The sequence below is a fragment of the Hippoglossus hippoglossus genome, chromosome 16, assembly GCF_009819705.1.
Source record: "Hippoglossus hippoglossus isolate fHipHip1 chromosome 16, fHipHip1.pri, whole genome shotgun sequence".
NCBI classification, from domain to species: Eukaryota; Metazoa; Chordata; class Actinopteri; order Pleuronectiformes; family Pleuronectidae; genus Hippoglossus; species Hippoglossus hippoglossus.
In genome coordinates this window covers 14,212,221-14,238,124 of record NC_047166.1, presented here as the reverse complement: position 1 = coordinate 14,238,124, position 25,904 = coordinate 14,212,221, and the positions used below count along the sequence as shown (strand labels likewise).

Sequence of the window (25,904 nt, the reverse complement as noted above, 5' to 3'; positions counted from 1 at the left end):
AACCGTTTTTCTAAACTATTTTCACTTTTGACCACAAAACCTTCAACCTTTTCACACAGTTTATTTATGAAACAACCATTTAGGCAAGGAAAGTTTATTCATGAAGTGCCATTCATAGGCAGAGGTAGATTCAAGGTGCTGTACATACAAAATAAAATAAAATATGAAAGCAGTTTAAAACTATTCTAAGCAAATTCAAAAATATTATAAAAGGTTAAAAAAAGAATACTCTCCTCTTAAAATCTCTCGACACATTTTTATAGATGTCTCTTAGATCTATTTTAATCAGTTTATAAAGATAAAGAGTTTTATCTTCTTTTTACTATTTACTATGTTACTCATCTGTACTGTATTTGTGGTCTATTCAACTATTTAAACTTTTGACCGCAAAACTTTCAACCTATACACACAGTTAATGTATGAAACAGCCATTGAGAAATATAAAAGCTACTTTTACTCTTTTCTCATCTGTACCAAATTATTTTAGCCCAGATTTGGCACACATCCCACAAAATCAATCAATCAACCAATAAATAAAACGAATCAATAAATCAGTCTATCTATCTAATCTATCTATCTATCTATCTATTAGTGACGTCAGGTATCGCTGCCTCTCAGATCAGCACACGCCCACAAATCACACCGCCCATATATGGGAATGGAATGCTCGTGATTCTTTGATTGACACCCCGGTAGAGCCAATGAGAAGTGGAGCTGGCGTCTCGTGGCCAATGGTAAATATGCAGGAGTTTGTGTCGGAAGTTTTCAGTGAAGAACCTCGAGCTGCTGCTCACTGAGTTTTCGCAGAGTTTTCCACGCAGAGCGGTGGAAACCATGCCCGCTACGCGTGGAAACATCGGGGATGCTGTGAAGTCTGCCGTTTCCGGTGTGTGGATCCTATTCAGCGTCTGTTCCGCGGTTGTTCGCGCGCAGCAGGGTAAGAGAAGCTATTATTTGTTGACGTTTCTTTGACTGAGACATGATGTCAAATATCGGTTTTGCAGCTCAAACTGATTAGTTGCTGCTGTGTTTTAAGTTCCTGTGGAGTAGCTGGAGTCGGGAGATGCTTTAAAACAAGCGGCACAAGTGTAGAAAGTACGAATGGCCAACGACATGCTTTAAAACATTATTCACATCCTGCCCAAGCTAGTTATTCACTGTCCACTGTGTTCTACATGAGCTACTTACCTCAGTGTTAGCTAGCCAGGCCTGTTACACACACAACCCCTCACAGCTAGGACGTGCTCTGCTGTTTATTCTGCTGTTATTAGCTATTTATAAAGCAAACATTGGCATAATAAGTGTTTGGGTCAGTGGTAACATGCTGCATGTCCCATAGGTGCAGGGGTCGAACATGTGATGTCATGGCAGCATTCTTGACATACTCTTCCCTTGTCCATGTTTACCTACTGATCCCAGCCACCAGCGTACCTTTCCCACAGCAGTCAAGTCCATGTGCAGCATGAATCACACTGGGACAGATAGAAAAACAAAGTATGGTCCCCCCCACACACTCTGAAACCTTCCCATCCACTAACCTGGAGGAGGTGGGGGTCTATGACTCTAACACTCAGCCATACCACAGAACTTTGTTGTTGTTTTTATCTGTCTCCGAGGGGGCGGTTTGGTTTCCTCACATCCGCAGATGATTCAGTCCAGGGTCCATTTATTTATTTATTCCGGGAGCTTCGGTGGGGCCTGGAAATAAGAGGGAGAAGACATCTCAACCCCTCTGTTGTAACGTCCTGATTGACACACAAGACAGAGGAAGACAACGTAGTGACAGGTAGCACAGGTGAACATCCTGTCTGCTAGCGTGGACCTGTAAGGACCTGCCAGCAACGCCTCGGATGGAAAACAATGTTGCCGGGGTGCCTCTGATTGACTGTCTGCTCCACTGCCACCCAGCGTGACTCCTCTTTTCTATAATTCACCTTTAAAATTATTTGAACTGGTCTAAACAGGCTTCCTGTATGAAACTAGAAATCTGTTGGTCTGGAGACAGACAGGGGCTGAAAGGGTTCAGTGAGCAGGGGAGGGGGGGGGGAGATTACAGGCCACCCAGAACTTCCTTGGCATTGCGGCCTCTGGGGCCTCCCGGCGGAAGGTGACAGATCCACGCTCTGTTGCCCACAGTTACAGTATGTGGCTGTGGCATTTCCAGGGGATCCCTAGGGAACCCGAGGAGGGGCAATAACATCTAAAGGTTTATGGTATTAGGATCTGAGGAGCTGTCGGGAAGCAGGGGCACGGCTGGTGTGATGCAGGATGTGTGTGACACAGAGTAAGTGGAGGGTTATCCTCTTGTTGCCCCTCAACAAACCTTCAGGAGCCTTATATGGAAGACAGGGACAGGGAAGTGGTGCAGACTTGGATGGAGCCCGGTGACTTTTTTAATGTTTTGACCATTCTTGGAACTTGACATTTTTGTGGGGGTTAGATTCACTTATCTCTGTGTGACCACTGTTGGAATTGACTCATTTATTTTCCGTGACCAAGGGGAATATTAGACACTCTAAATATTTGTGTTTACAGTTCCAGTTCAAGTGTTAGTCACAGCAACCGCAGGTCGGAGGATGTAATGAATCAACGTAAAAATAAAAAAAATTGCTCATGCGGATTCAGACTTTTGCTCAACAGCATCGCCTCATGACCAGTGTACATGTTAAGAGTTTCAGAAGCTGAGCACAAAGCTGTGTCATCTCACAGTTATGATCAGAAGAGTATAAACATGCCCTGGTCTGCTGTTCAGAGTAGACTCATTACTCATCCATCCTGAAATGAGGCATTAACAAATCCCTTAATATTCTGTTTGTTTAATAAAGGAAATGAATGACGAAAACTGTCTGCGGTTATGGGAGTTTGTCTTTGCCTAAGCTTGACTCTTGATTGTGTGGGATGTCGGCCAGTAACTCCTCTGTTGTCGCAGCTGTTGTAGAAGTAAAAGGTCACAGTTATAAACTATTCTATTTTATATACACACATATGATACTGATATCTACTAGCTGTGTGAGTTAGAACCTGGAATTACAGGATTGACATTAAACTACACAGAGATTCCAAAGTTTCCTCCATAATGAAAAGAGATTCATTCTTTACCGAGAAGACTTGTTTTTAAGAAAGTCATCAAGTATTATCATTTTTAAAAAGCAGATTAGACGAATGACAAATGGACGGAGGCTCTCTCTCTCTCTCTCTCCCTCTTTGAAATCAAATCAGCTAAACATTTCCCTTAATGTTAAGTATACATTTTCCTTGTGTTTCCTGCCACAGCCTCACAATTGTACTTGTGTGATTTCAGGTGATGGCTGTGGACACACGCTGCTGGGCACAGAGTCCGGCACCTTGGCCTCTCAGAACTATCCAGGCACCTACCCCAGTAACACATGGTGTAAGTGGAGAATTCGAGTGCCAGAGGGCCGCACGCTGCAACTCTTGTTTGGGGATTTTGACGTTGAGAGCAGCCCGGGCTGCCGCAATGGCTCCCTCGTGATCACGGACAAAAATGGCACACCCTGGCTGGGTAAGTTTGTTCTCTGTGTTCAGGTTTTTATCCAATCAGCAGGTGTATTAGACATAACATCACAAATCTCACGTGTACCCTCAATCTTTTTTACATTCCGTGTCATATCTGTTGCTCTCCTAGCCGTGATTGTGGAATCCACACAGGGCATGCCATTCCATTGACACATTGACAGAGGAGGCAAGGCTCATTTCGCAACAGACAAATGCACATTTTCAAACCAGGTGTATCAAGTCGTGTCTTGAGGGTATGCAGGTTCGAAGCCTGAGAGATTCAGGAGGGATATTCTCTTTAACTAACTTTTGTGTTTATTATTGGATTCCAACGATCCTGAGCATGTTTTCTAAGTGACAGTCCTCACGGCTCTAACGTGCTATACAGTATTGTATAAGTGGGATGAGATCATGTACATGTATTCTTTTATGCTTCATTGGGTTTGTTAGTTTTTCCTGCTGCTCAAACATCATTACTAAGAACAGGAAATACATGCGCTTCTATTTGGAGAAACGTAGTGTGCTAACAGATGAGCAGCATTTGGGTTTGTGTGCTTTTAGAAACGTGGCTTGTGGTTGTGCGTGTTGCAGGTCCAGTGTGTGGGAAGCTTGATGAGTTGCAGAAGAACGTGACACTCGTAAGCAATGAGGTGATAATAACCTTCATGTCCGGGCCGCACCACTCTGGACGAGGGTTTCTGCTGTCCTACACCACAGACCAGTATCCAGGTATGAGAGTCATTTGTGCACACTGATGTAAAGCCATGCTAGTCTGCTACGTTAAACTATTTGTGTAGTTATGATAAGTATGTGAATGCTGTTTATTAGCGGCTATGTGTTGTTATTGTCTTTGTAGAGCACAAGTCTTACAAATGTGTAATTCTAGGTTTGAATTCAATTTAAAAAATCTGCTCATTAAAATGGTGCAGTTTTAACACAAGTGACTCAGTGAATAATTGTCCCTGTATATGTGCACTTGTGCGTCGATGTGTACACATGTGTGGTTGTGAGTGCATGAGTCACTGCTTATTGGCATTCATCCTCCATCACTATCTTTGCTCTGGCGTGTTTGCTCAGAAAGCAGGAGTCAGACTCCTTCTCTCAGGCTGAATGGAATGAGGCCTCAGGCTTCAGTCTGTTTCGTGGAGTGGCTAGATTCCCCCCCCCTTCCTCTTCACCAGCCTGTTAACCACTGCAAGCCCCCTCCCATTCCGTGTTTGTTGCCATAAGGGGGTGCAGAAGGTTGTTGATTTAGAGGCTGTAAAGTCCACAGACCATAACTTCACTTATTCTTCCAGGGCAACAACAGATTGTAATATGTTGGAACATCATTTTATCTGCGGTCTAAACTACAAATGTAATCTTTAGATTCAATAACAAAATATTTTTTTTAGTTTAGTTTGACTGCTAATCTATATTTAGAGCTAGTTTCCTCTCCTCTGGATGAAGTATCCTGCCCTGTACTGTATGTATCATAGTTTCCTGTTTTTACTGAGCTGCCATGTCTAGAGCTAAGCCTGCGTTTATACATACAAACCACTGTCTGTTAACTGTGATCACACACGGCCATTTAGCTGTACTCGTGAACTGTGACAAAGTCACAGTAACAAAGGCCATAGTCACATCAACTGTGATGAGCGCTCATCCCCTAATTTAGCGCGCAGATCGTGCTCGACTGTCTCACACAGAATCTGTTTGTGTGTTGCTGAGTGAGTGGCAGGGGGAGTATTATGTAAGCCTGAGATACTGAGTCCCACTGCGTACTATTAAAGAAAAGTTCAAATTCATTCTCATGACCGTTTTGTTTTTAACATCTGTCTGTCTTCTTCTTTTTACAGATCTCATTTCTTGTTTACAACGAGGATCTCATTTCAGCTCGCAGCATTTGAGGTTAGCGGTTGACCTCTACGTTCTCTATAAAAGAATCAGTTTCATGAAGGACAGAGTTTCTCACATGTTATTCTGTTGTTTCTCAGCGTTTACTGCCCTGCTGGGTGTAAGAGTGTCACAGGCAATGTGTGGGGGAACTCTGAACTGGGTTACAGAGATGTAAGTACACTTCCTTTCCTTTAACCAAGCTGATATATTTTTTAAGATAAACGTGCATCTAAAAAACACATTCACCTTCTCTCACAGACCTCAGTGCTGTGCAAGTCCGCTGTCCACGCTGGAGCTACATCTGATACTATGGGGGGTCGTGTCACTGTGACTCGTGATAGAAGTCTCACGCTCTATGAATCCATATTTGCCAATGGAATCCTCTCTAAAATGTGTGTTTGCTGTTTTGGCAGTAAAGTCACAGATGCTGCCCGTTAGCTCCAAACTTGTTTACTGTATTTCTGAGTTGTTCTGAATTTGTAAATGTACTGACATTTTGCCTGTCCTCTTTTGAAGGGGATCATTATCTGAAAAGAAGCTGCTCTTCAGCCAAGGTATGATCCAGATGAGACATTTTCCCCACAGGTTTATACTATTTTCCACGTTTTAGTATATTTACAAGAAGCCATTTCAAGACATTTTCTGTTTTAGGTTAAAAAAATCTTCCATAATCTTTCATTTCTTTCACTTGAGTAATAAAAATCTGCTTTTTGATTTATTTATTTAGTGAACATGAGTCTGAAATAATTATCAGCAGTAAAGTTGAAATGACTTATAATCCAATGGCTACTGTCACCATATATAAAAACACTCTGAGTTACACACTGAACCATTTTCATCCCTCCATCCTCTCCTCTGGTCTCTGCACAGAATGCAACAACATCCTACCGGTTTCTGGTCTTAATGCCTCCACTTTCTGGAACAAAAACAGTCAAGAGCATAAAAAGTTCTGGTCCTCCAGAAACAAGGATTCCAGCCACGAGTTCCTACTCTGGACAGCAGAAAATAATGATGCCAACCCATGGGTGGAGCTGGAGCTGAGTGATAGAAGCACCATCACAGGTATGTTATAAATGTAAATATAAAATTAGTATTTGTGCGTGAAAGAATGCTTATTTAATATCCTTTTTAATGAAGTGTTAAAATGAAAAGTCTGGCAGAAATCAGTATTGTTTTTGGAATTTATTGACAATAGCAAAACAACACAAAATCACCAGCCTTGCCCTTTAATTTCTACATCATTCTTTCTTCATTATGTCAAACCATATTCTTTTCCTAAATGTTGATCTAAAACATGCTGTGTTCTGCTCCCTCAGGAATTATAACAACGGGATCAAATGAGGACTACACAGAATCCTACATTCTTCTTTTCAGTAAGGACAGAAAGAACTGGAAGCCTTACAAAGGTGCTCTCAGCAAAGATAAAAAGGTATGAATTGCAGTGGATTGATTGTTCACTTGCTGATTCTAACAGTCCTGAGCTTGTGTGGCAGTTGACTTTGTCCTACAGGCTTCACGGTGCTATTCTCTGTGAATAATTAACTCGGTTGTTATGGTTCCCAGGTGTTTCAGGCGTATACCGAGGGTCACCTCAAGGTTCTCAACAGCTTGATTCCACCTGTCGTTGCTCGGTTCATTCGACTAGAGCCGCGGAGCTGGCAAGGCAGAGCCTCAGCTCAGGTCCAGGTCCGGGGTTGTCCTGTCACAAAGCTCACACCAAGGTCCCACCCACCTGGAGGTAGGCATCAGCCCCCAGTCTCACAATGTATCCAGAATAAACTTCATCTATTCAATTTATTTGTTCAGCATTTTAGTTTTTCTGACCTTAAGTTTTTCTGTGCTGCTGCATGTCCGACAGAATCTCCGTCGATTAAAGTTAACATGGGAACGCCGCGCCCAAGCCCCTCTCCCACCCCCACAGATGGCCCGGTGTTAGTGGAGACAAGACCCAGTATGAACTTCTATCACCCTCTAATCAATCTATATGTGCACAATGATAATTAATAGCGATCTGTTTGGAGAAAGATACTTGTCACACGAGTAAAAACATCTTCTGTCTTTCAACTCAATGTGTACATTGCGATAAAGTGTGTCCTTCCTCATACTTGAACAACTGTTTACTCACTCTGACTCTTGTGCTCCAGCAGGCACCAGTCAGCCGGTAATAGTGGCGGTGGGAGTGGTCCTGGGGTTGATAATGTGCGGCAGTTGTTTGTTGGCTGGAGTCTGGTGGAAGAGAAGGTACCGTATTTCTGTTTTTACTTTAATAAAATGATTTATTTGTACATTTTACACAGACTGTGATTAAAGTGGATTTTATAACACATATACTGTCCCTCTAAATAGATCAATCTGATGATATCCATGCCGAAGCTCAGTAACTGTTCAGTCTATGAAATGTGACGTTTGACCAAGAGTCCAAAACCCAAAGATATTTTGTTCACAAAATATAATCCATTTTTCTCGCAATCAATTATAGATCAATCATTTCTGCTGAACAATGATGCACCAGTAGATGTAGCCCACAGAAAAGCTATCTAGTGTGTACATTACTGAAATGTTTTGTGTTCTTCCTCTCCATACAGAAAAAAAGAATCACCTATGAAGTACTCTTTACCTAAAAGTAAGTCAAGTGCTCTTACGATTTTCTTGTATTTGTTTATTCTCTTGCTAAAAAAGCCTCTGACTCTGTTTGTGTGTCAAGTAGGTTGTCAGAGTTTCCAGGCAAAGAGTCTCCCCTGCCCGCATTCTGAGCTTATCTCCTACCCTCTGGAGCGAAATGTCCATGACGCGCTACCTAGCCCTCCTCTCAACGGTGAGAATTCATAGACATGTTCTATAAATATGTACTTTTTTAAGAGAACAGGGAGCAAGTCAGTCTTTCAGGAAATACTATCAGCTGCTGCCCTTTTCCTTCCTTCCCTTACCCCATTCAAACAGTGTGGTTTCAGTGGTCAGTTTGAGGAGCTCATGCCAGGCCTGACAGGCAAACAGCTCTCTCCACGAGATGGCCATTCGTTCCCCCGGCTCAGCCCATCACCCAGTCACAGTATAAACATTCCTTTCTTTGGTCCACAGAGCCTCTCTGAAAGAGACCCTTTAATTGGAGCTCGATAAAGAGTGCTCAGCCTACTCCCCACCACCACCTCCACCAGTTACCCTCTCTGCCTCCCCCCTTCCCTTCTCCCAGTGAGGGGGCCCTTCACTGAAAGGTCCAGTGATAAACAGGACAGAGGGTCAATGCTAAGACAAACTACAGCTCTCACTAAAGCCGGTCTAATTAAAATAGTTCTGGCTCTGAGGCTCCCTGCGGGCCCTTGAGTAAGGTCTAGGCCTCCCACACCACAGCCTCTTCTGCTGGGGTGAAGAGCAGGGTCTGGTCTGACTGCTACACTGTCACCCCCCCCCCCCCCCCTGTGATTAGAGGACATGTTGGTGGCCAGGCTCTTCTTGCCAGGGCTCAACACTGGCCTGGTATGAGACTGCTATTGAGTAGAAAAGAGGCACTTGCCAGAAACCGTAAGACACAAATAAGCAATAGGAAGTGGTCCCCTTACTGAAAGGACCATGCTATGGGGTGATGGTAATGGTTTCAAACCAATTTAACCACATTTTTATCACAGTAACAGAGTATTAGTGGTGATGATAGTAAAATAGTTCAGTTGCTTAGCTAATCTTAAATATTTCGGCCGCATCTCACAGCTCTCTTCAGTAAAGAAGACTCAAACAGGCAGTGAAATACAGCAGGAATTTTAGCAAGTTAATCTTGATCTTAGAATTTTATCACAGTATTTTAAAAACAATTTCATATATAAAAACTAAAGATTAGACTTTTATCCTGGTTTTTATTTGATAGTTACATTAGGTGACAGTGATTAATTATCAAGCTGCAGCCACAAAAGTAAAAAAGTGATCAATGCACCGAGACATAAATGATAATGATGGCTGGTAATTGAGTCAAATATTGAGAAACTCACAGTAAGAGTATAAAGTATGTATATTTCTTGTAGACAGTATTGATATTGTTCTCCCCTCTGTCTGCCACATGCAGGCTGTACCTCCAGCAGCGGGTTCAACAGTTTCATCAATATAAAACCTAATGGTTAAAAATGACAATACACTGAGACCAGTAACTTTGTGCTTAAGCTTGAAAAGTGCTGTATAAATAAATTGTATTTTTATTAAAACTTCCTTGAGTCTCCACTGGTGGCCTAGCAACAGTACAGCAAGTTGGCCAAATACAAGTATTTAATGATATGTGTACGTCTAATATTGGACTGGTTTTTTAATCTAATGTGAGCAGTACACTGGTGTTTGTTGTATCTCCCATGAATAGAAACTCAGTCTGACTCATTTGTATTCATCCATTCATTCTCTCCAGACTACGCAGAGCCCACTGTTGCAGCGATTGGACAGAAGGTTGGGTCGACATTTAGACCCTCCACAGACGAGGGCTACACCACCCCCTTCATCTTGAACCATTATGACACTCCTGGCAACCTGCCAGAGTACGCTGAGCCACTTCCCCCTGAACCCGAGTACGCCACCCCATTCGGCGATCAGCCCTCCGAGTCCAACCTGTCGACTCTGACGGGGATGCTTCACAGCAATGCGCACGGACCTCCTGTGACAGCGCCACCGCCCGCAGCTAGTGCCAGGACAACATCCAGCCACACTCAGTATGACTGCCCCTCACACAGAATGCTATCCAATGGTTACTGCACTCCTGCTCTACACGGTAGCGGCCCACGACCCGTCAGTGTGGTTTACGCCGAGCCCAGTTCATGTGACTCATTATTACAGAACCCCACATACGAGGAGCCTTTGTGAGAACAACTCAGCTCAGATACAGAGAACATAAAGACTCTCTTGAGCTAAACGTGCAGTGGGACCAGAGGAGCACTTGCAGTGATCTCAAGTGGACCTTGAGTTGTACATTGTGTCCAGAGTGTACTAACGCTGACAGAGCTGAACTTCCGGGGAGGAGTCACTTTGGACCTCCTATGCATATGTGATGGTACAGAATAATCTGAAAACCGTGTGGACAGCTATTTCCATCCAGGAAATATGTATTTGTACTGCGGAAATATCCCATGATGCACAAAGAAAGTCCAGGTTCAGTTGTGTCTCAGAGATACTGTTTATTGATGTCATGTGCTGCACTTTCAGAAAATACATACAGTAATGTATGGGTCAGTCTGTTTAACAGGTTAATGCAAACAACTGAATGTTACTTGAACTCACCAAACATTGTATTCACAATGTGTCATTTCAACATGTTTTGTAAAGACGAAACATTTAAGAAGCACTATAAACAGTTCACTGGAACAAAGTGGTTCAGATGTTGCAGTGATTTTAAATAACCACTAGGTGGCTCTCTTTGAATATCTAACAATAGTGGATTGTTGTCTTTAATCTGCTGGTTGTTGCTCCTCAGATAACCATCATCCATTTCTAACAAACATAGTAAAGTAACAAACAAATACTGGTTTCAAATATGCTATAATACAGAAAGGCACAACAGGCAAGGTTATGTCGTTATCGGGACAGAGGACTTCAGATGTGATTTAAACTACTGCAGTGTCCTTGAGCAAGACTCGGACAAACTCCAGAGCTGTCATCACAACAACAAAAACTATACTAATACTACAGGAGCCAGTGTGCGGCCTCTTCGTTGCTTATTTGATTTCTGTCATTGTACAGCATCTTTCTCATAAGTGAGAAGCACAAATAAGGTAAAATGAACTATTTTCATATGAGATATAAAGGTCATAAACAGTGAAATAACATAATTTAATTCAACTGATATGACAAAAATATAAAATATATATTTAAGATTTAAAATATTACTTTTCTGATTACAATGAGACCAGGTGGCAGAGACAGCCCTCCGTTATATCTGAAACTGTTACTAAAGTGTTGTAATTTCTGGGAAATTTTGTGATTGTTTTTTGTGGCTATAATAAAACAAGAAGAATACAGCTTCTTCCACTGCTGGATAGGGCACAATAAAACGCCTGAATATCTCACTAATAGAAAATCTAACAATGATCAAATAAATGCTGAAGATCTATTAAGACTATTTTGCTTCGATAATAGGAACAAGTGCATATTAGGTGTACAGAATCTCTACTTGAAATCCTTTAAAGGGGTGACAATTTAAAGTCTATTTAAAGAAAACTTATTTTAAATCCACACAGTAGCTCAAAAAAAAGTAGTTCAATACCAAGAATATATATATATATATATATATATATATATATATATAAAATCACACAAATATTTTGTAACACTTAAAAACTTTACAAACTTTGGTGTTGTTGATGCCGCAACAACATTTATTTTAGGGATGTTCTGATATCGTTACCAGAAATGGAAACTGTCGAAAATTCTCGTTTTAGGCTGATACGCAAAGTGGTATCATCTCTCAATAATTCACTCTCCCCCTTTACCCCGGACCCTCTCATTTGTGCTCAACTCTTTCCTCTGCTCCAACCCCCTCCTCCTCGTCTCTCCCCTCAGAGGAGTAGTGCTCCAGGGTCTGGTGTCTGTTCCTGGACGGGGCATCTTTAAAACGCAGGCCACAGTCTTCACATGTGTACAGAAGCCGCTCTCTGTTACTGCCTGGGTTTCTTGCTTCAGCAGTGGTCGACTCAGCAGCTTCTCTGGAAGTCGCAGTTGGATGTGATTCACTATCCGTCCTGTTGGGTGCATTTTGGCCAACACTGGCTGGGGGCAAAGTCCTGGGATAACCCCGGCCTGCTGCCCCACGATGCGCTCCCCCAGCCCCAGCTTCACCGGCATGTTCGAACGCCAGGCCGTGAACTGTGCGGTAGTGGAAGCGGATCCCAGAGCGGTTGGAGAAGCTTTTCCCACAGAGGCTGCAGATAAAGGGCCTCTCTCCTGTGTGGATGCGGGTGTGAATCTTCAAAGCCCCCGACTGCGTGAAACATTTCCCACACTGGCTGCAGCGGTAGGGCTTCTCTCCAGTGTGGGTCCTCTGGTGGGCCCGGACCCCTGCCAGATGGGGGAACCCTCTGCCGCAGAACCCGCAGGAATACGGCCTCTCTCCTGTGTGAATCCGCCTGTGGATCTTCAGAGCCCCTGATTGGCTAAAACTCTTCCCGCAGTCGGAGCAGGTGTAGGGCCGGGCTCCGGTGTGCACGTTGAGATGGATGCGCAGGTTGCTGTGGGAGTTGAAGGCCCTGCCGCATTCTGTGCAGATGAAGCCCGATGGCTTGTGGGCGTGCTCGGAGTGCTGGTGCTGCAGCAACTGGGACGGTCGTGTAAAGGAGGCAGAGCAGTGCATGCAGGGGTGCAGCGACAGCAGCGAGGTAGCCGTCCTGCCTCTCTCCTCCCGCTGCTGTGTTTGCCTCTGCTGGTGATGGAAGGCCTGAGGGCAGGTGGGAAAGGAGCGCTGGCAGGAGAAGCAGGGAAAGGGACCAGACAGCTGCGGGGAGTGAGAGTGGGCAAGATGAGGGCAGGAAAAACAAGAGGTTAAAGAGCAGTGGTGGTGATGAAAATGACGATGGGCGTGGGTGTGGGAAAGCGGCGAGTCCGAGCCGTCCTGGCTGCTTGGCAACTGACTGCAGGGCTGGAGGCTGCGATGGCAACACAGGCAGGGGAACACAGAGAGACTGGACAAGGAGCTCGAGGACGCTCTGGGTGGATGAGCCTCTGAGTTCTGGTCCGGGCTCTGGGTCCCCGTGTCTGCGTTCTCCCCCTGCAGTCGGCCGGACGTCCTGGTCCCTGACTCAGATGCGCTGCTGCTGCTGCTTTGTCCGGTGGTGTCCGGGAGGCACATGCTGAGGTCTTTGGGGTGGCAAACGGCGTCTGACCTCGCCGCCGAGGACACAGATTGTCTGGGTTTCAAGGTCTCAAAGGAAGGCGGGGGCGTGGTGTAAGGGCAGCCAGGGCAGGCGCAGGCGTGATGCACATCTAAACATGAAGAAAACAAGACTCTCAGTGACAATAATCTTTGACAGAAAACGCCTGAAACAAACCATCGTATGACCTCTGACCTTCTCTTCTGTCTCTGGCCTCTCCTTTCCTCTGAGTTGACTGAGGCTGGGTGTGTCGGCCGGCCTCTGCGTCCGTCTTGTCCAGCGCAGGTGGAGGATGTTGTAGAGGCTCGAGCGAAGCGGCTTTGAACCCCAGAGACGCACCAGCAGCAGCACCACCTCCACTCATGCCCCAGGCTGCGTTTAGCACATCTGGCTGATCCTTGGAGGTGTTTCCAGATGTGATGAGCTCACCAATGAACTGATGCATCTCCATCCAGGAGCAGGGAGCATGCTGAAGCACAGACACGTGAGTTCAGCCACACAGAGACACGGTGTGTTCAGATCACTGTGGGCTAACATTCGATTTAAAGTTGAGTGACTTAAATTGTTAGCTTCTATCACAACAGACCAATGCTACACTTAGCTAACTCAAATAGCAGCGTCGCACACTTACAATGTCGTTGCTCTTGTCTTTGTCCATGAATTCAAACCACCGCTGCTGCTGGCGACAGATAATCTTCACATCAACACGCTCAGTTATTCAGAAACGTGTTAAAAACCATGGAAGCGACACAAACACTCATTTTTCACAACACGATTTCCTCTCTGCTGTAGCTTTTGTTTTTTTTCCTTACCTTAGCTTCTACCGTGTCTGTGATTGGTTTACTCTGATAGTCTTCCGGAATCATAACCAATCATCGCTCTTCACGGCTAAGACTAAGCCTATCAGATGCGGGGTAGGGGAGGGTCTTGTTCTCCAGAGAGTGGGAGGGTAAAAATAACGCTTCCTGTTACATACGTCACCAAACGAACACGATAGTATTTCCGGGGTTTATTATCGATCTTGTGATGTAAGATGTAGTTTTATCTTTTTCCCCCTTAAAATACAGTCGAATAATATATTTAAAAATAAAATAAATTTCAAATAAACGTATTAAATCAAAATGTTCATAATTATTTACTGAAAAAAAGTCCGAAAAAATAAACTACACACTGTACTTCAATTGTTTTGGATTTGGCTGCAACGCTGCTTACCCCGAAACTCCAAAAGTGTTTTGTGGACCCAAACACTTCACTCACCCCTCCATTGGCATAGTGGTGAGTAGATAATGAGTGAATTTTCATTTGTGGGTGAACTACACCCTTAACCCTCAAACAGCACTTTGAATTTGTGAGGACCAGCCAAAATGTCCTCACAATGATGGTATTGAACTAAAATTGGCCCCCATAACTATAAACAGACATGCGCACACACTCACACAGCAGTCTGGTAGATTTACAAATGAAAAGAATGTCAACACACACATCAGCTGATATTGCATGAAAGACATGTTTATTTGCATTTAGAAAAACATAAACATACCTGCAAACTTTTCAATATCAAGTATTATTGTAATATTATTGAGAGGTGCTGTTATGTACTTATTTATTCATCCATACAATACTTAACATAGAACTAAAGGTAAAGTGTATAGACAAAAATGCATCCATTTCAAGTTTTCAGCTGAATACCAAGAAACCCAGTGTTTTCATTTAACTTAATAACAGATCCATAAACCCAAGTATACTGCAGAGACTTGTAATTATTACAGTACCATTTTGCTCTGGTTGCCTAAGTCACAAGTCTTATTCAGAAATAAAATTCAGAAGAATGGAGATCGGAACATCTTGTTAGGATTTAAGACCAAAAAAATGTGTCTTTTCTTAAAGCAGAAGTCATACAGTAATCCAATAGAGGGGCCGATAGAGATATAAATCTACTCATACACATGGAAGAAATTCTGCCCTGTCATTTATCCACATTTATGTAACGACAGGGACAGAAAAATAGCAGGAGAGTCCTATGAATGGTAGAAAATGTGACCTGCCTTCAACGCATTTAACTTCTCCTTAACCGAACATGCAGGGTGTGAAACGTCAACCCTTAAACCTTAATTTCTTTCTCTGGCATCCTGTTTATCAGCTAGCAGGACTTCGCTGACCCTAAATCACAATCCGAGCCATCAGACTGAGGCTCTTTCTTAATATCCACGATTAGTTCAGAGGAAGTATTAAGAGGGGAGAGATCCATCTGGTCCATTTTGCACTGCTTCACTTCAGTATCGGCCTCTCCTGGATTTGTTGTAACAATTGCTTCAGTGTCACTGCTTTTACGAACTTGTTTTTCGGTGCCATTAGTTTCTCCTGAGATTTCAAATTCTTGATGCTCATTTTTAACAGTGTGAAGAGGAATGTCGCTCAGAGCAGACTTGGATGAGTTACACTTCTTAGACAAATCCAAAGGTGCTTCACATTCTGGATCCTGTTTAATACCAGTTGCCAAATCCAGAGGGCTGTTCGGCTGCACTCCCAGAGCAGCATCCGCTCCAAGGTGTGTAGAAATCGCATGTGAGAGGGGAGCGCTGTTGGCTTCAGTTGGACACACGGGAAGAAACAAAACAAGTTTAACACCGGGGGGCGGGTGTTTGTCAAGGGTTAGCTTCCATAATCCGTCTGGTGGACCAGACCCAGCGGCAAGCATGGCGACTACGTTTGCTGGACTTGATGAGTCTGGTTTTGCACTGAGCTTCCTTTTCTCAGATGAAGAGGTCTTTGAAGCCGGATGCTTTTTGGGAGCACTCTGAAATGGGAAAGACAACAGACACGTCAGTGACCACAAATAATATATAATACATAAGTGTGACATGCCAATACAACCAACATAAGGATATTAAAAGTTATACCTAAGGCTCATTTACGCTGCCTCTACATATGATAAGGGATACGTCCATATTAAACAATGTAAACATCACTGTCCACATACTTCCAATGCGTTTGTTGTTGGATGTTGTTAAGCAATACATCCACTAGAGGGCAGCGCTGAATCGAAAGTTTATGACATCTACAAACATGGCAACAGCAGAGGAGGTTGTAATAGTGTAACTTAGATTTGTCTGTTTACTCAGATGAAATAAGATCATACAGATGCCTGTAGTTTAACAACTCACAGTCTCACTTCAAAAAGTTCTGCTTTGTTAAAACTTCTTCTTGTCTTATGGTTCCCTCTTTTTCAACTACTGGCAATGCTTTTTTTAAGTGGTGAAGCAAATAATTTCACAAAATGTCAAACTATTTTTTTTTAATTAATTATTATAACGGGCAAGAGAGTGGCTGGGCAAAGTGTTTGTTACTGGTAAATGAATAAACACCAACAACCAACATTTTCTGCAAACCTACATTCTATATAAAAAATAACTTATCAGAAAAATCCTCCAAAAAGTGGCCTACCACTAGCATTGAGTGCATTTTACAGTACACGTGTACTAGTATCCTGGTATTATCTGGTTTAACCAAATGATGCGTCACAAAAGTAAACATCTCAAATTGCGTTTTTAAAAACGGGAACTGCTATCTTGAGAATCCATGAAGTGTTTTCTAGGTTATAGATTGACAAACAAAGAGCTCATTGATTAGTAGATCAGTCGATAGACAGAAAGATTATCTGTGTCCATATTTAAGCAAAAATTGTTCCAACTTCTCCAGTGTGACCCCACCTTCACAGCTATTAAATTCACATTTTAGTACATTTTAAATTGAACTACTGTTTGTTTTGCAGTTTGAATGTCTTGAGGTTGAATCATTTGAAGTAGATTAAAATTAAATCAACGGCTGCATGGGAGGTCAGAAATGTAACTTTACCAAAAAGAAAACAATGCTTTAGAAAATAGGTGGATGCAGTTAAAAACAGTGTTATTGTCTTTTAAAACTCTGTCCCAACACTTACCCCAGGCTTGGGCGTTTTCCCACAGGTCTTGAGGTGGCTGTCATAGTTCTGCTGGTGGGGAAAGCCAAGTCCGCAGCTCTGACAAAGGCAGGGTGACTGACCAGCATGACCGCCCATGTGGGACATTAACAGCAAGGCTGACCGGAACCCCTTTCCACATTCAGCACATTTCAGTACCCTCTGGTGAGCTCCGGCGTGTTTCTTAAGCTCTTCTGAACTATCAAACATCTGTCCGCACTCCAAGCACCTGATCTCATCCCCTTTAGGCTCTTGGTTACCCCAGCAGCCTGTGTCCTTTTTGTGCTGCTGGAAGTCCTGCTGACTAACAAACTCTCTCAGACATGCGACACAGTGTAAACGTTCAGGTTCACACTTGTGTTGGCGGTACAGCACTGCCAGGCGGAAGTGGCAGCGGCATCGTACGCAGGTGTAAGGCAGCAAACCAAGATGGGAGAAGCTGTGTTTCAGGAGAGCATTCTTCCTAGTAAAGGTCTTTGAGCAGTCTGTGCATTTTAAAGCACGGTGGCACAGCTTCTTCCGGTGGCGCACAAGGGATTTCGGAGAGGAGAAATTGCGGCCACACACTTCACAAACAACAGGGAGCGTACATTTGTGTAACCGCACATGCGACTCGCACAACTCCAGAGAAGTAAACACATGTTTACACATGTCGCACTCGTAGAACTCGTTCTCAAAGTGAGTTTTCGACAGGTGGACCTCCAGATCCTTCTGTGACGCAAAACTCACGCGACAAACTCTGCATGTGAGACGGCCCGCTTTGGTCTCAGCATGTGTGCGCAGGTGGACTCGGTAGTTGTAAATCTGGCAGAAGCGCTTCCCACATTCAGCACAACAATATGGGCGTGCTCCGGTATGCAGGTTCATATGGTCCTGCAGCTCTAATTTGGAGGGAAGCTGGAGATTGCAGACACTGCAGCTGTAGCAGTCTGAAGGACTCGACGCTGGAGAAAGAAGAACAAAATTTGATATGGGATAGATCATGATCAAATATGTACACTAAAGAGACAGGTGTAAAATGGAATATTAGAAATAATCAGAGGACTGACATATTCTGGTTCAGTTGGTATCACCTTACATCAGATTTAAAAAGGAATAAATGGCAATAATCTATAATTCATTACTGTTAACAAATCCTGTTAATCACGAAAACAGATGTGATCTCTCAATGTATTTTTTAGGAAAAATGTTTCAAGACTTATTCCTCTAAAAAGCAGCATCCAAATCAAGCCAGATGACTTCAACTCCACATAAATGTTTTGTTATTGTATGTTATATTTGTCAGTGCGCTACCTGAAATAATAACTTAGTACAAGACAAGCATTAAGACTGTGCAATCAGTCAGCACCAGTATACCTGCACATATTGCATTTTGAATTCAAGCAGTTCAATTGTACATTTGTAGAGTTTCAGTCATACCATTGTTTAGCCTGTCTTCTTCCTCATTGTCCTCTTCTACATCAACCTCTTCTTCCTCATACACATCTGAGACTTCACTGTCATCTGACTCATCCTCCACACCCTGCTGCTCCTCTGTGGAACCGTCCTGTGCAGCTTCTCCATTGTGTACACTTTCCTGTTCGTCTTCTTTCTCGTTAATGATCAGCCGTGGCTCGTCCGTCTGTCCAGCGGTGGGAACATCCACTGTGGTGTCTGAAAGCTCTAAGTGTGCAGCCTGGTCATCGTGCACACTCTGTGCAGGAGGTAGTCTTTTACCATGTGTGGTCCGTTTTGCTGGACCCGCTTCCTCGCCATCCAGTGACAGCAGTCTTCGTTTGTGTGTGTTGGACAGAGAGGTGGCAGGGTGACTGGACGCCTCTAAGACTGAGGTGTCCGGTGGCTGCAGGAGGCCCGGAAATCCCAGCTCCGTCAGCTGGATATCAATGGTATATTCAATGGACATGACTGCTGGCTCTGTCAGGGTGACACACAGTGAGGGACAGGCGTTCAAATAAATAGCAGGTGATGCTCGAGGTTATGGGTTAAAGTTTAAAGGTTCAGCGTGTAGAATGTAGTGACATCTAGTGGTGAAGTCTCGTGTTGCAGATGAATACCCCTCACCCTCCCCTTCAAAACATTAAAGAGAACCTGTGTTAGCCTTCATCTGTCCTAAAAACTCGTGTTCTGTTTGTCCAGTCTGGGCTACTATAGCTACCCCCGGCCCCCGTATATTGGACCCGCTTCTGATGTAAATATGAAGTATTTAAATATAGAGGGACCATTCTACAGTAAAGAAAACAACAATCTGTACAATTTAGATGATCACACACACAAGTAAAAACATCACTAGGATTATTTCTATATTCTGCCAGTAGATCCCTTTCACATAAATCTTACACACTGAACCTGTAAGACATAGCATTTAAGTTTATTATGAAACTGGACTCATGATGAACAAATAACCTTTTCTCCCAACCTGACGAGCGCCTACATGTGTGACACGTCCTCCAGCTCTTCGTTTCCGTCCTTCTTCGATTTGCGACAGAAGTTGGCAAACAACTTCCCCATGGAAATTCTTCTACGACACACCCGAGCTCACCGCGGGTCGCCGAGCTCACCTGGCGGGAGGAGCCGCTAACAAACGACGCGTGCTTCAGAACGATGGGAACATTCGCTTTATCCTCGACGTTCGCTGCTCCGCTTGGGTTCAAAACGACTTTTATACGTAGATAAAACACCGAACTAAGGGATTTGACCAGACGACGTGATAACAGAGCGATGAAAAGAGCAGAACAGGAAGATACACACAGTCACTTGCCCCGATGACAGACGAGAACCGAATGAGGAAAAGAGAAAACAGCACAGCAAGAAGAGGGGATCTGAGCGCTCGTGCACACCCAGCGTCTTGGAGGGGTACTACATGTCAGAACAGCAACACAGCTATTCTACCAAGAAGATGAGTAATGTGCAGTGCAGTCTCTAAGTTTAACAATGAATAAGAACATACATTTACAAAAAGTTAGTTACTCCCAGTCATAAGTCTCCATTACTTAATTAAAGGGATAGTTCACCCAAAAATGAAAATTCACTCATTATCTACTCCCCACAATGCAGATGGAGGGGTGGGTGAAGTGTTTGAGTCAACAAAACACTTTTGGCGTTTCAGGGGTAAACAGCGTTGCAGCTAAATCTGATACAATTGAAGCGAATGGTGACCGATTCTTCAAACAACAGAAAAAAACATTAAATGCCTCCATACTGCTCCTTTGGTGTCATCCAAGTGTCTGTAAGCCCCGACATTCAAATTCGAAGAATGGGTCTCTTTGATTGTATCGGACGTGGCTGCAACACTGTTTACCCCTGAAACTCCAAAAGTGTTATGTGGACTCAAACACTTCACCCACCCCTCCATCGGCATAGTGGTGAGTAGATAGTGAATTTTCATTTTTGAGTGAACTAACCCTTTAATAGCACGTTTGTTGGAAATTCAAATACGCTCCATACAGTTAATGTTACCACATTTGCAACCAGTGTCACACTACACCTTTGAATGTATATAGTATTAGTATAGTATTGTATTTGACTATTCTTTTTAGTAAGCTCTTACTACCTTGCTAATGAATATGATGAAAACAAAATAAAAACACAAGGCAAAAGATAGCATAACGGGAGCAGATATAACATAAAAACTAAATACTTCATGTTACTTAAAGTCTATTGTCCAAACACCTCAAGCTTATTGGGAAACTATTCCAAACAAACACATTGAGCTCAAAAAGCAGCTAATAAGTAATTTACTGCGGAGTACAATAAAATGAAATTTGCTGCAGCTTTACTTACATAAGGACATGTATATTATATGATTTTAGACTGCTTCTGTTGTACAGGACTTCTAAATAACCCAGTTCCACTGTTGTCTATGAACATTGCTGCAAATAATGTGCAATGTAAATATAGCTGTGCAATAATAGGACGTGCAATTCAAAGAGTAAAGATAGAGTAAGCATAACTCACATTTGTCTCAATTATGCTGTTTGGTAGGAAATAATATTAACATTAAACAGGCCCATATGACATGCAGTGTGCGAGTACAAATACTGAGATCAACACTTACGGTATAAGTCCACTTTTCAGGTTGTGTTTTCTGTATTGGAAGTGAGTGACAATAAAGACAGAAAGGCACGTAATTTCATCAGCAGCCTCCCTTAGGATAGCATGTTTTATTACTTTTTTTTTTTGCAGTGTCCAGACACATTGCAGTGGGGAGAGAAACAATCCAATCAGCGAATAACATGATATACACAGATCCTTATGGGACTCAAAAAGTATTACAAAGCAACGAGTTCCATTTCAGAAATGTCTAAGACATGAAGTATTATTCTAATAAGTGAAAAAATAAAGGAGAACCTTTTTACACTGCGAGAAAAATCATGATTACAGGGGATCGTTTCTGCCCACAAGCCAAACACTCCACAATGAATCTGAAGAAATTGGCCAAAATAAAATGTAAGCAGAACGCAATGTTGTTAAAAAAAATATTTTTCAATGAGACTTAATTTAGAAAGGAACATAATCAAAATATTAAGTGTTAAAAAAATGCACAATATGAACCAGAAGCTGTACATAACATTTCTTTTGACACACATTCAAACATATCATTACTAGCATCTAATTTGCTTCATAATATGTACTTACCCAATCGGTTTTGAAAAAAAAGGAGGAAAAAAACATTAAAAACATTTTACCACAAAGTGAGTTAAACTCAAGACAGTTATAAATTCACACCACACGCATTTCACGCATAAAAAAACTGAAACAAATCATAAAAAAAAAAAGTTAATCAGGACTATTTGTTTTTACAAATAAACTATGTTCTGTGACAAAGGGTGTAATAGATGGATTTAACATTTGGTTAGTCAATTGAGAACATGTGTCTGTTTGTCCATAGTTTAATCAGCTCATTATCAATAAGTCAACCCAAAATTAGCTAAAACGTCATTCTCAAAACCATTTCAAACTCATCTGAAACCATGGTGTGGAGCATCAAATCTTCAATATTGAAAAAAGGACAATTCCTGGCTAAAATCTTCAAAAACCATACACTTTTTAAAATGTCCCCATAACTCAATTATCTCTTTGCAGTTGGGTCTTCGGGCTTTTCATCCGGGTGGCTTTTTTGGTGAGCTTTCAAGGTGCGCTCACGGCCAAAGCTCTTTCCGCAGGTCGGACAGGCAAAGCGGCCGACAGCATGAGCCCTGGACATGTGGGCGTCCAGCTGCTCAGGGCGGGCAAAGCTCTCTTCACATTCGTCACAGGGGTGGGCTTTCCGCGGGGCGTGTTTCTCCTTCTTGTGAGCGCGGAGCTGAATCAAGCTGGAGAATGAGAGGTCACATTCAGGACAGGGGTGCTGACGCAGGGGTGCTGGGTCTACTTTAGGTTTCTTCTCCTTTCCTGAAGCTTGGCCTTCATCCTCTGGGGTCTTTTCTTCCGTTTCGGATTTTGCTGCTGCTTTAGGAGGGCGGCCTCGCTTTGCTAAACGTGGCTTTCCCTTCTCCTCAGGTGGAGGTGGTGCTGACTCGGATGTGCTGCTGGCCGTCACCGCTTCCTCAGGTGCTTCTGCCTCATCCTTCTTTTTCTGCTTTCCCTTTTTCTCAGCAACAGCCGGTTCTTCGGTTTTGGAAGGACGTCCGCGTTTCTTGGCGGATGAAGAGCTGTCGTTGCATTGCTGACCTTCCGGGTATTTCTCCTGGTGAGCGACCAGCTCGGACTCCTTTTCAAAGCCCTGACCACACTTCTTGCATTGATGGGTTTTCACAGGCTCCTCTGGCTGTGGTGGGGTCTCTACATCTGGGCGGGGGTGCTGGATCAGGCGATGAGTACGCAGAAGTCCAGCACTCCGGAAGGTTTCATTGCAATCTTTACAGACCAACTGTTTCTCCGGACACACTTGTCTTCTATGGGTTGTGAGCTGCATAAGTGAGGAGTAAAATGTTAAACACAACCTTTACATAAGTAGTATTAACCTAGAAGGTGTTTAGAATTTGACAATAGGAACATAGTTTTAATTGTATAAAAGATAATAATTTCAGATAATAACATTCATGGGATTACTCAGTTTTAATATTAGCAGTGATTATGAAGAAATGTTCTGTAAAGAAAAACTACAATATTATACGCACTTCAGAGAATGTTTTAAAGCTCTCCTTGCAGTGAACACATTTGAAGGGCTTGTCATCCTTGCTGTGGGTTGGCTGGTGCGCCGTCAGTTCCTCAGATGACAGAAATGTGCGATCACACACATAACATGTGAACAATGTGTTTCCCTGTAAAAAATAAAAATACAAAAGTATTCAAGATTAAGAACTTCTTGGTGTATCAAATTCACTCAGTTCAAGGACAAAGCAGGCAACAGGAGTCATTCTTAATAGTCGACTTTCTTGAATTACAATTCCGGTACCTTTAAACTCTTATGGAAAATACTCAAATATCAGAAATAATATATATATATATAATGTAGGTGCCAAAAGCATTTAAAAATGCTTCCATACCTATTTAAATAGCATGCGCAATTTGTCAGGGGCAAGGGGACCCTGGCTGCAACTTAAAGACTATAAAACTCAGTGTAAATATGTGCTTATGGAAGTGTGTCATAAACACCAATTCAAAGAGGTATTAATATGTATATATACATTGTTTTAGAAATTTGTGAGTGGCTCAAATTGCCACTGTTTCTCCTGAACTACATGAACTAGCATTGTGAAACTCACCTGCTGAAGCTGTTGCTTATACTCTTCCCGGTGGCTCTTCTTCATGTGCCTTTCCTTGGCTTTGGCACTGCAGAATGTGATGAAGCACTGGAAACACTGCAGGTTTTCATGCTGGTCTGGAGGGTGGAGATGTAAAAGAATTACATGAGGGATCCACGTGTGGTCTTTCATTTGCATTCAACAAACATGTTACGGCCACTGTGTAACTTACAGGACTGAACAGCGGGGAGAGGGGGTCCATTCAAAGTGATGGGCTTGTACGGCTCTGCTGGTTTTGCCGGGGGGGTTACAGGAGGTGGGTCTGGGAGCCCCCGGCCCATCACTATCTCCTCTATGTTCAAAATATCAGAGTCCATCCTGGGAGGCTGGCGGGTCACAACAAATTCCCTCTGGTTTAAAAAAGATGGAGGCAGAAAGACACAGCAGCAGTTTGATTAACAGCGGGAAACTACACGGGTTTAATCCCGCAGACGTCGGGATTTACGTTAACAAGCAATTATGTTCAACAGATGATTATATACGAATAATCGGCAGCACTAGTTAGGCTGTAACAATAAAGTGGTTGTTTATAAAGACACATTTTGCAAAGCTTCGCGGTTTTTTAACTATGAGTCCTGTTTCTCGCTGTGATCACTCAAGTTGCAGCTCATCCTGGCTAACGTACGTTAGGGCCGCTAGCTGTGCTAACTAGCTGCGTGCAAGCTTACGGACATCCGGCCGTGTGTTAGCTGATTAAAATGCATTACCGAGTCTATCTGGAAAATAACTGCGATTTAAACAAAAGATATGTGCACCAGTTTAATGCCTGCACACGTAGCTAAAGCTAATCGTAAAGAAAACAGCCCATCGAGCGGGCTAACGCTAGCTAGCAGTTAGCGCTAACAACACGGGCTGCCATTCAAAACGGACCGAAGACTTTTTCTCTCACCAAACCAACTTTGAACTTTTAACGCACACGCGGATCTCCCACTAATAAATATCACGCACGTTAATATCTGTGCGTGTTGTACGCGATTTCTATAACAAGCTAGTAAAAGTGAGTAAACGCCAGCGTTACCTCTGCCCGCTCTTTGAATGTAGTTTGACTGAGGGAGAGTTGACCTCACAGAAGCACAACACACAGAGCGGCTCCCTCACTTCCTGGCGCGGTGTGTTGTGATCACAGTACAACTAAGATGGCCGCCGGTCACTCCTCAGTACCAGTGTATGTTCACCGCATGTTAGAGAAGCGTGTTCAGAGATAAATGAACAAAGCTCGATCTGTCGTCTTGCTCCGTGGCTCGTGCAGAGAAGCTAATGATGAAGAAAAAAAAAAACGGAAGACGCATTGCGTGGAAGCGAAACACGTGACTTAAACTTCAAACCTTGTTATAAAATAAAGCAAATCACGGTTTAAATATGTTAAGTTCACCTGTTGATCCCAAGCACTGCGACTGTACAGCTTTATATGTGTGTGTTTGGGAGTTGGACTCGTCTCATTTTCTATCAACTCTAGTTCTATGACTGATCTTCGTCACGTGACCAAATACAACTTGGTGAAAAGTACTTCTTGTAATTTTCACTCACTCAGCTTCAGTCGTTTTGTTGATCTCCCTCAGCCACACAGAGACGTTCCTTTATTTCGCATCAGTGACCACGTGTTTACAAGCACATGTAGAAAGCTGTGGAAAACATTACATATACTATCTTACTAAATCAACTTCTCACTTCCCTCAACATTTAGAGGTCCATTTTCAATAAATATACACCATGTGTTTCTTCAAAGTATTTCTTAGATCATATATCTGTCACGTAACTTACGTCTCTGTATCATTTCATTCATTCACAGTTGTTTTTCACTATTGTTATTGGAGCGTATTGGTCCAATGACACTGTATTTTCCCTTTGAGATGAATAAATGCTTTTCAGATGACACAATTTGACATTTTGGAAAAGCACAGGTTTGAATAGGTATTTGAGTCAATGAGGCCAGGATCAAAGATGTATTGTATTGTATTGTTAGCAGCAGGTAAGGAGAGA

At 42.9% G+C, this 25,904-nt stretch overlaps 4 protein-coding genes across 9 annotated transcripts; 1 reads left to right on the top strand and 3 right to left on the bottom strand.

Moving 5' to 3' along the window:
• The first annotated feature begins 592 nt into the window (after positions 1 to 592).
• Positions 593 to 11,416, top strand: si:dkey-34d22.1 (discoidin, CUB and LCCL domain-containing protein 1). Of its 5 annotated transcripts, XR_004616408.1 has the most exons (16): positions 593 to 937; positions 3,302 to 3,523; positions 4,108 to 4,245; positions 5,355 to 5,406; positions 5,493 to 5,565; positions 5,653 to 5,786; positions 5,911 to 5,948; positions 6,265 to 6,456; positions 6,711 to 6,823; positions 6,958 to 7,132; positions 7,253 to 7,345; positions 7,539 to 7,635; positions 7,980 to 8,017; positions 8,099 to 8,209; positions 9,776 to 10,976; positions 11,174 to 11,184. XR_004616408.1 is itself a non-coding variant. In XM_034609876.1 (15 exons), the coding sequence occupies exons 1-15, from the start codon at positions 835 to 837 to the stop codon at positions 10,222 to 10,224; spliced, it is 2,022 nt and encodes a 673-aa protein (XP_034465767.1). In that variant the 5' UTR covers positions 593 to 834; the 3' UTR covers positions 10,225 to 11,416. The 5 variants fall into 5 exon arrangements, 4 of the variants coding, with proteins under 4 accessions (XP_034465767.1, XP_034465765.1, XP_034465764.1 ...); XM_034609876.1 differs by having other exon boundaries at positions 7,542 to 7,635; positions 8,102 to 8,209; positions 9,776 to 11,416; XM_034609874.1 differs by having other exon boundaries at positions 7,542 to 7,635; positions 9,776 to 11,416.
• A 256-nt stretch (positions 11,417 to 11,672) lies between these two features.
• LOC117776196 (oocyte zinc finger protein XlCOF6-like) lies at positions 11,673 to 14,039 on the bottom strand. The gene is given in 4 exon segments (XM_034609877.1): positions 11,673 to 11,887; positions 11,889 to 13,332; positions 13,416 to 13,689; positions 13,852 to 14,039. Coding segments are annotated over 4 exon segments (1,803 nt in total). The 5' UTR covers positions 13,879 to 14,039; the 3' UTR covers positions 11,673 to 11,829.
• Positions 14,040 to 14,999: 960 nt separating this feature from the next.
• Positions 15,000 to 20,026, bottom strand: wu:fe05a04 (oocyte zinc finger protein XlCOF28). Its single transcript, XM_034609871.1, has 4 exons — positions 19,595 to 20,026; positions 18,598 to 19,092; positions 17,161 to 18,122; positions 15,000 to 16,017 (listed from the first exon to the last, which is right to left on the bottom strand). The coding sequence occupies exons 2-4, from the start codon at positions 19,079 to 19,081 to the stop codon at positions 15,361 to 15,363; spliced, it is 2,103 nt and encodes a 700-aa protein (XP_034465762.1). The 5' UTR covers positions 19,082 to 19,092; positions 19,595 to 20,026; the 3' UTR covers positions 15,000 to 15,360.
• A 1,278-nt stretch (positions 20,027 to 21,304) lies between these two features.
• Positions 21,305 to 25,538, bottom strand: LOC117777154 (zinc finger protein 675-like). 2 transcript variants are annotated; one of them, XM_034611731.1, is made up of 6 exons: positions 25,297 to 25,538; positions 24,943 to 25,178; positions 24,097 to 24,274; positions 23,886 to 24,001; positions 23,298 to 23,441; positions 21,305 to 23,086 (listed from the first exon to the last, which is right to left on the bottom strand). In XM_034611731.1, exons 3-6 carry the CDS (start codon positions 24,239 to 24,241, stop codon positions 22,247 to 22,249), a joined length of 1,245 nt encoding a protein of 414 aa, XP_034467622.1. In that variant the 5' UTR covers positions 24,242 to 24,274; positions 24,943 to 25,178; positions 25,297 to 25,538; the 3' UTR covers positions 21,305 to 22,246. The 2 variants fall into 2 exon arrangements, with proteins under 2 accessions (XP_034467622.1, XP_034467623.1); XM_034611732.1 differs by lacking the exon at positions 25,297 to 25,538 and having other exon boundaries at positions 24,097 to 24,272; positions 24,943 to 25,166.
• Positions 25,539 to 25,904: the final 366 nt, after the last annotated feature.

Coding starts and splice junctions, on each gene's coding strand:
- si:dkey-34d22.1 (XM_034609872.1), top strand. CDS start 835: ATGCCCGCTACGCGTGGAAACATCGGGGATGCTGTGAAGTCTGCCGTT. Junction 4,246..5,354: donor CACCACAGACCAGTATCCAG/GTATGAGAGTCA, acceptor TTCTTTTTACAG/ATCTCATTTCTTGTTTACAA. Junction 5,407..5,492: donor TTCAGCTCGCAGCATTTGAG/GTTAGCGGTTGA, acceptor GTTGTTTCTCAG/CGTTTACTGCCCTGCTGGGT.
- wu:fe05a04 (XM_034609871.1), bottom strand. CDS start 19,081: ATGTCCATTGAATATACCATTGATATCCAGCTGACGGAGCTGGGATTT. Junction 18,123..18,597: donor AGAAGACAGGCTAAACAATG/GTATGACTGAAA, acceptor TTCTTTCTCCAG/CGTCGAGTCCTTCAGACTGC. Junction 16,018..17,160: donor GGAAAACGCCCAAGCCTGGG/GTAAGTGTTGGG, acceptor TTCCCATTTCAG/AGTGCTCCCAAAAAGCATCC.
- LOC117777154 (XM_034611731.1), bottom strand. CDS start 24,241: ATGGACTCTGATATTTTGAACATAGAGGAGATAGTGATGGGCCGGGGG. Junction 24,002..24,096: donor TCTCCCCGCTGTTCAGTCCT/GTAAGTTACACA, acceptor TCCACCCTCCAG/ACCAGCATGAAAACCTGCAG. Junction 23,442..23,885: donor ATAAGCAACAGCTTCAGCAG/GTGAGTTTCACA, acceptor TATTTTTTACAG/GGAAACACATTGTTCACATG.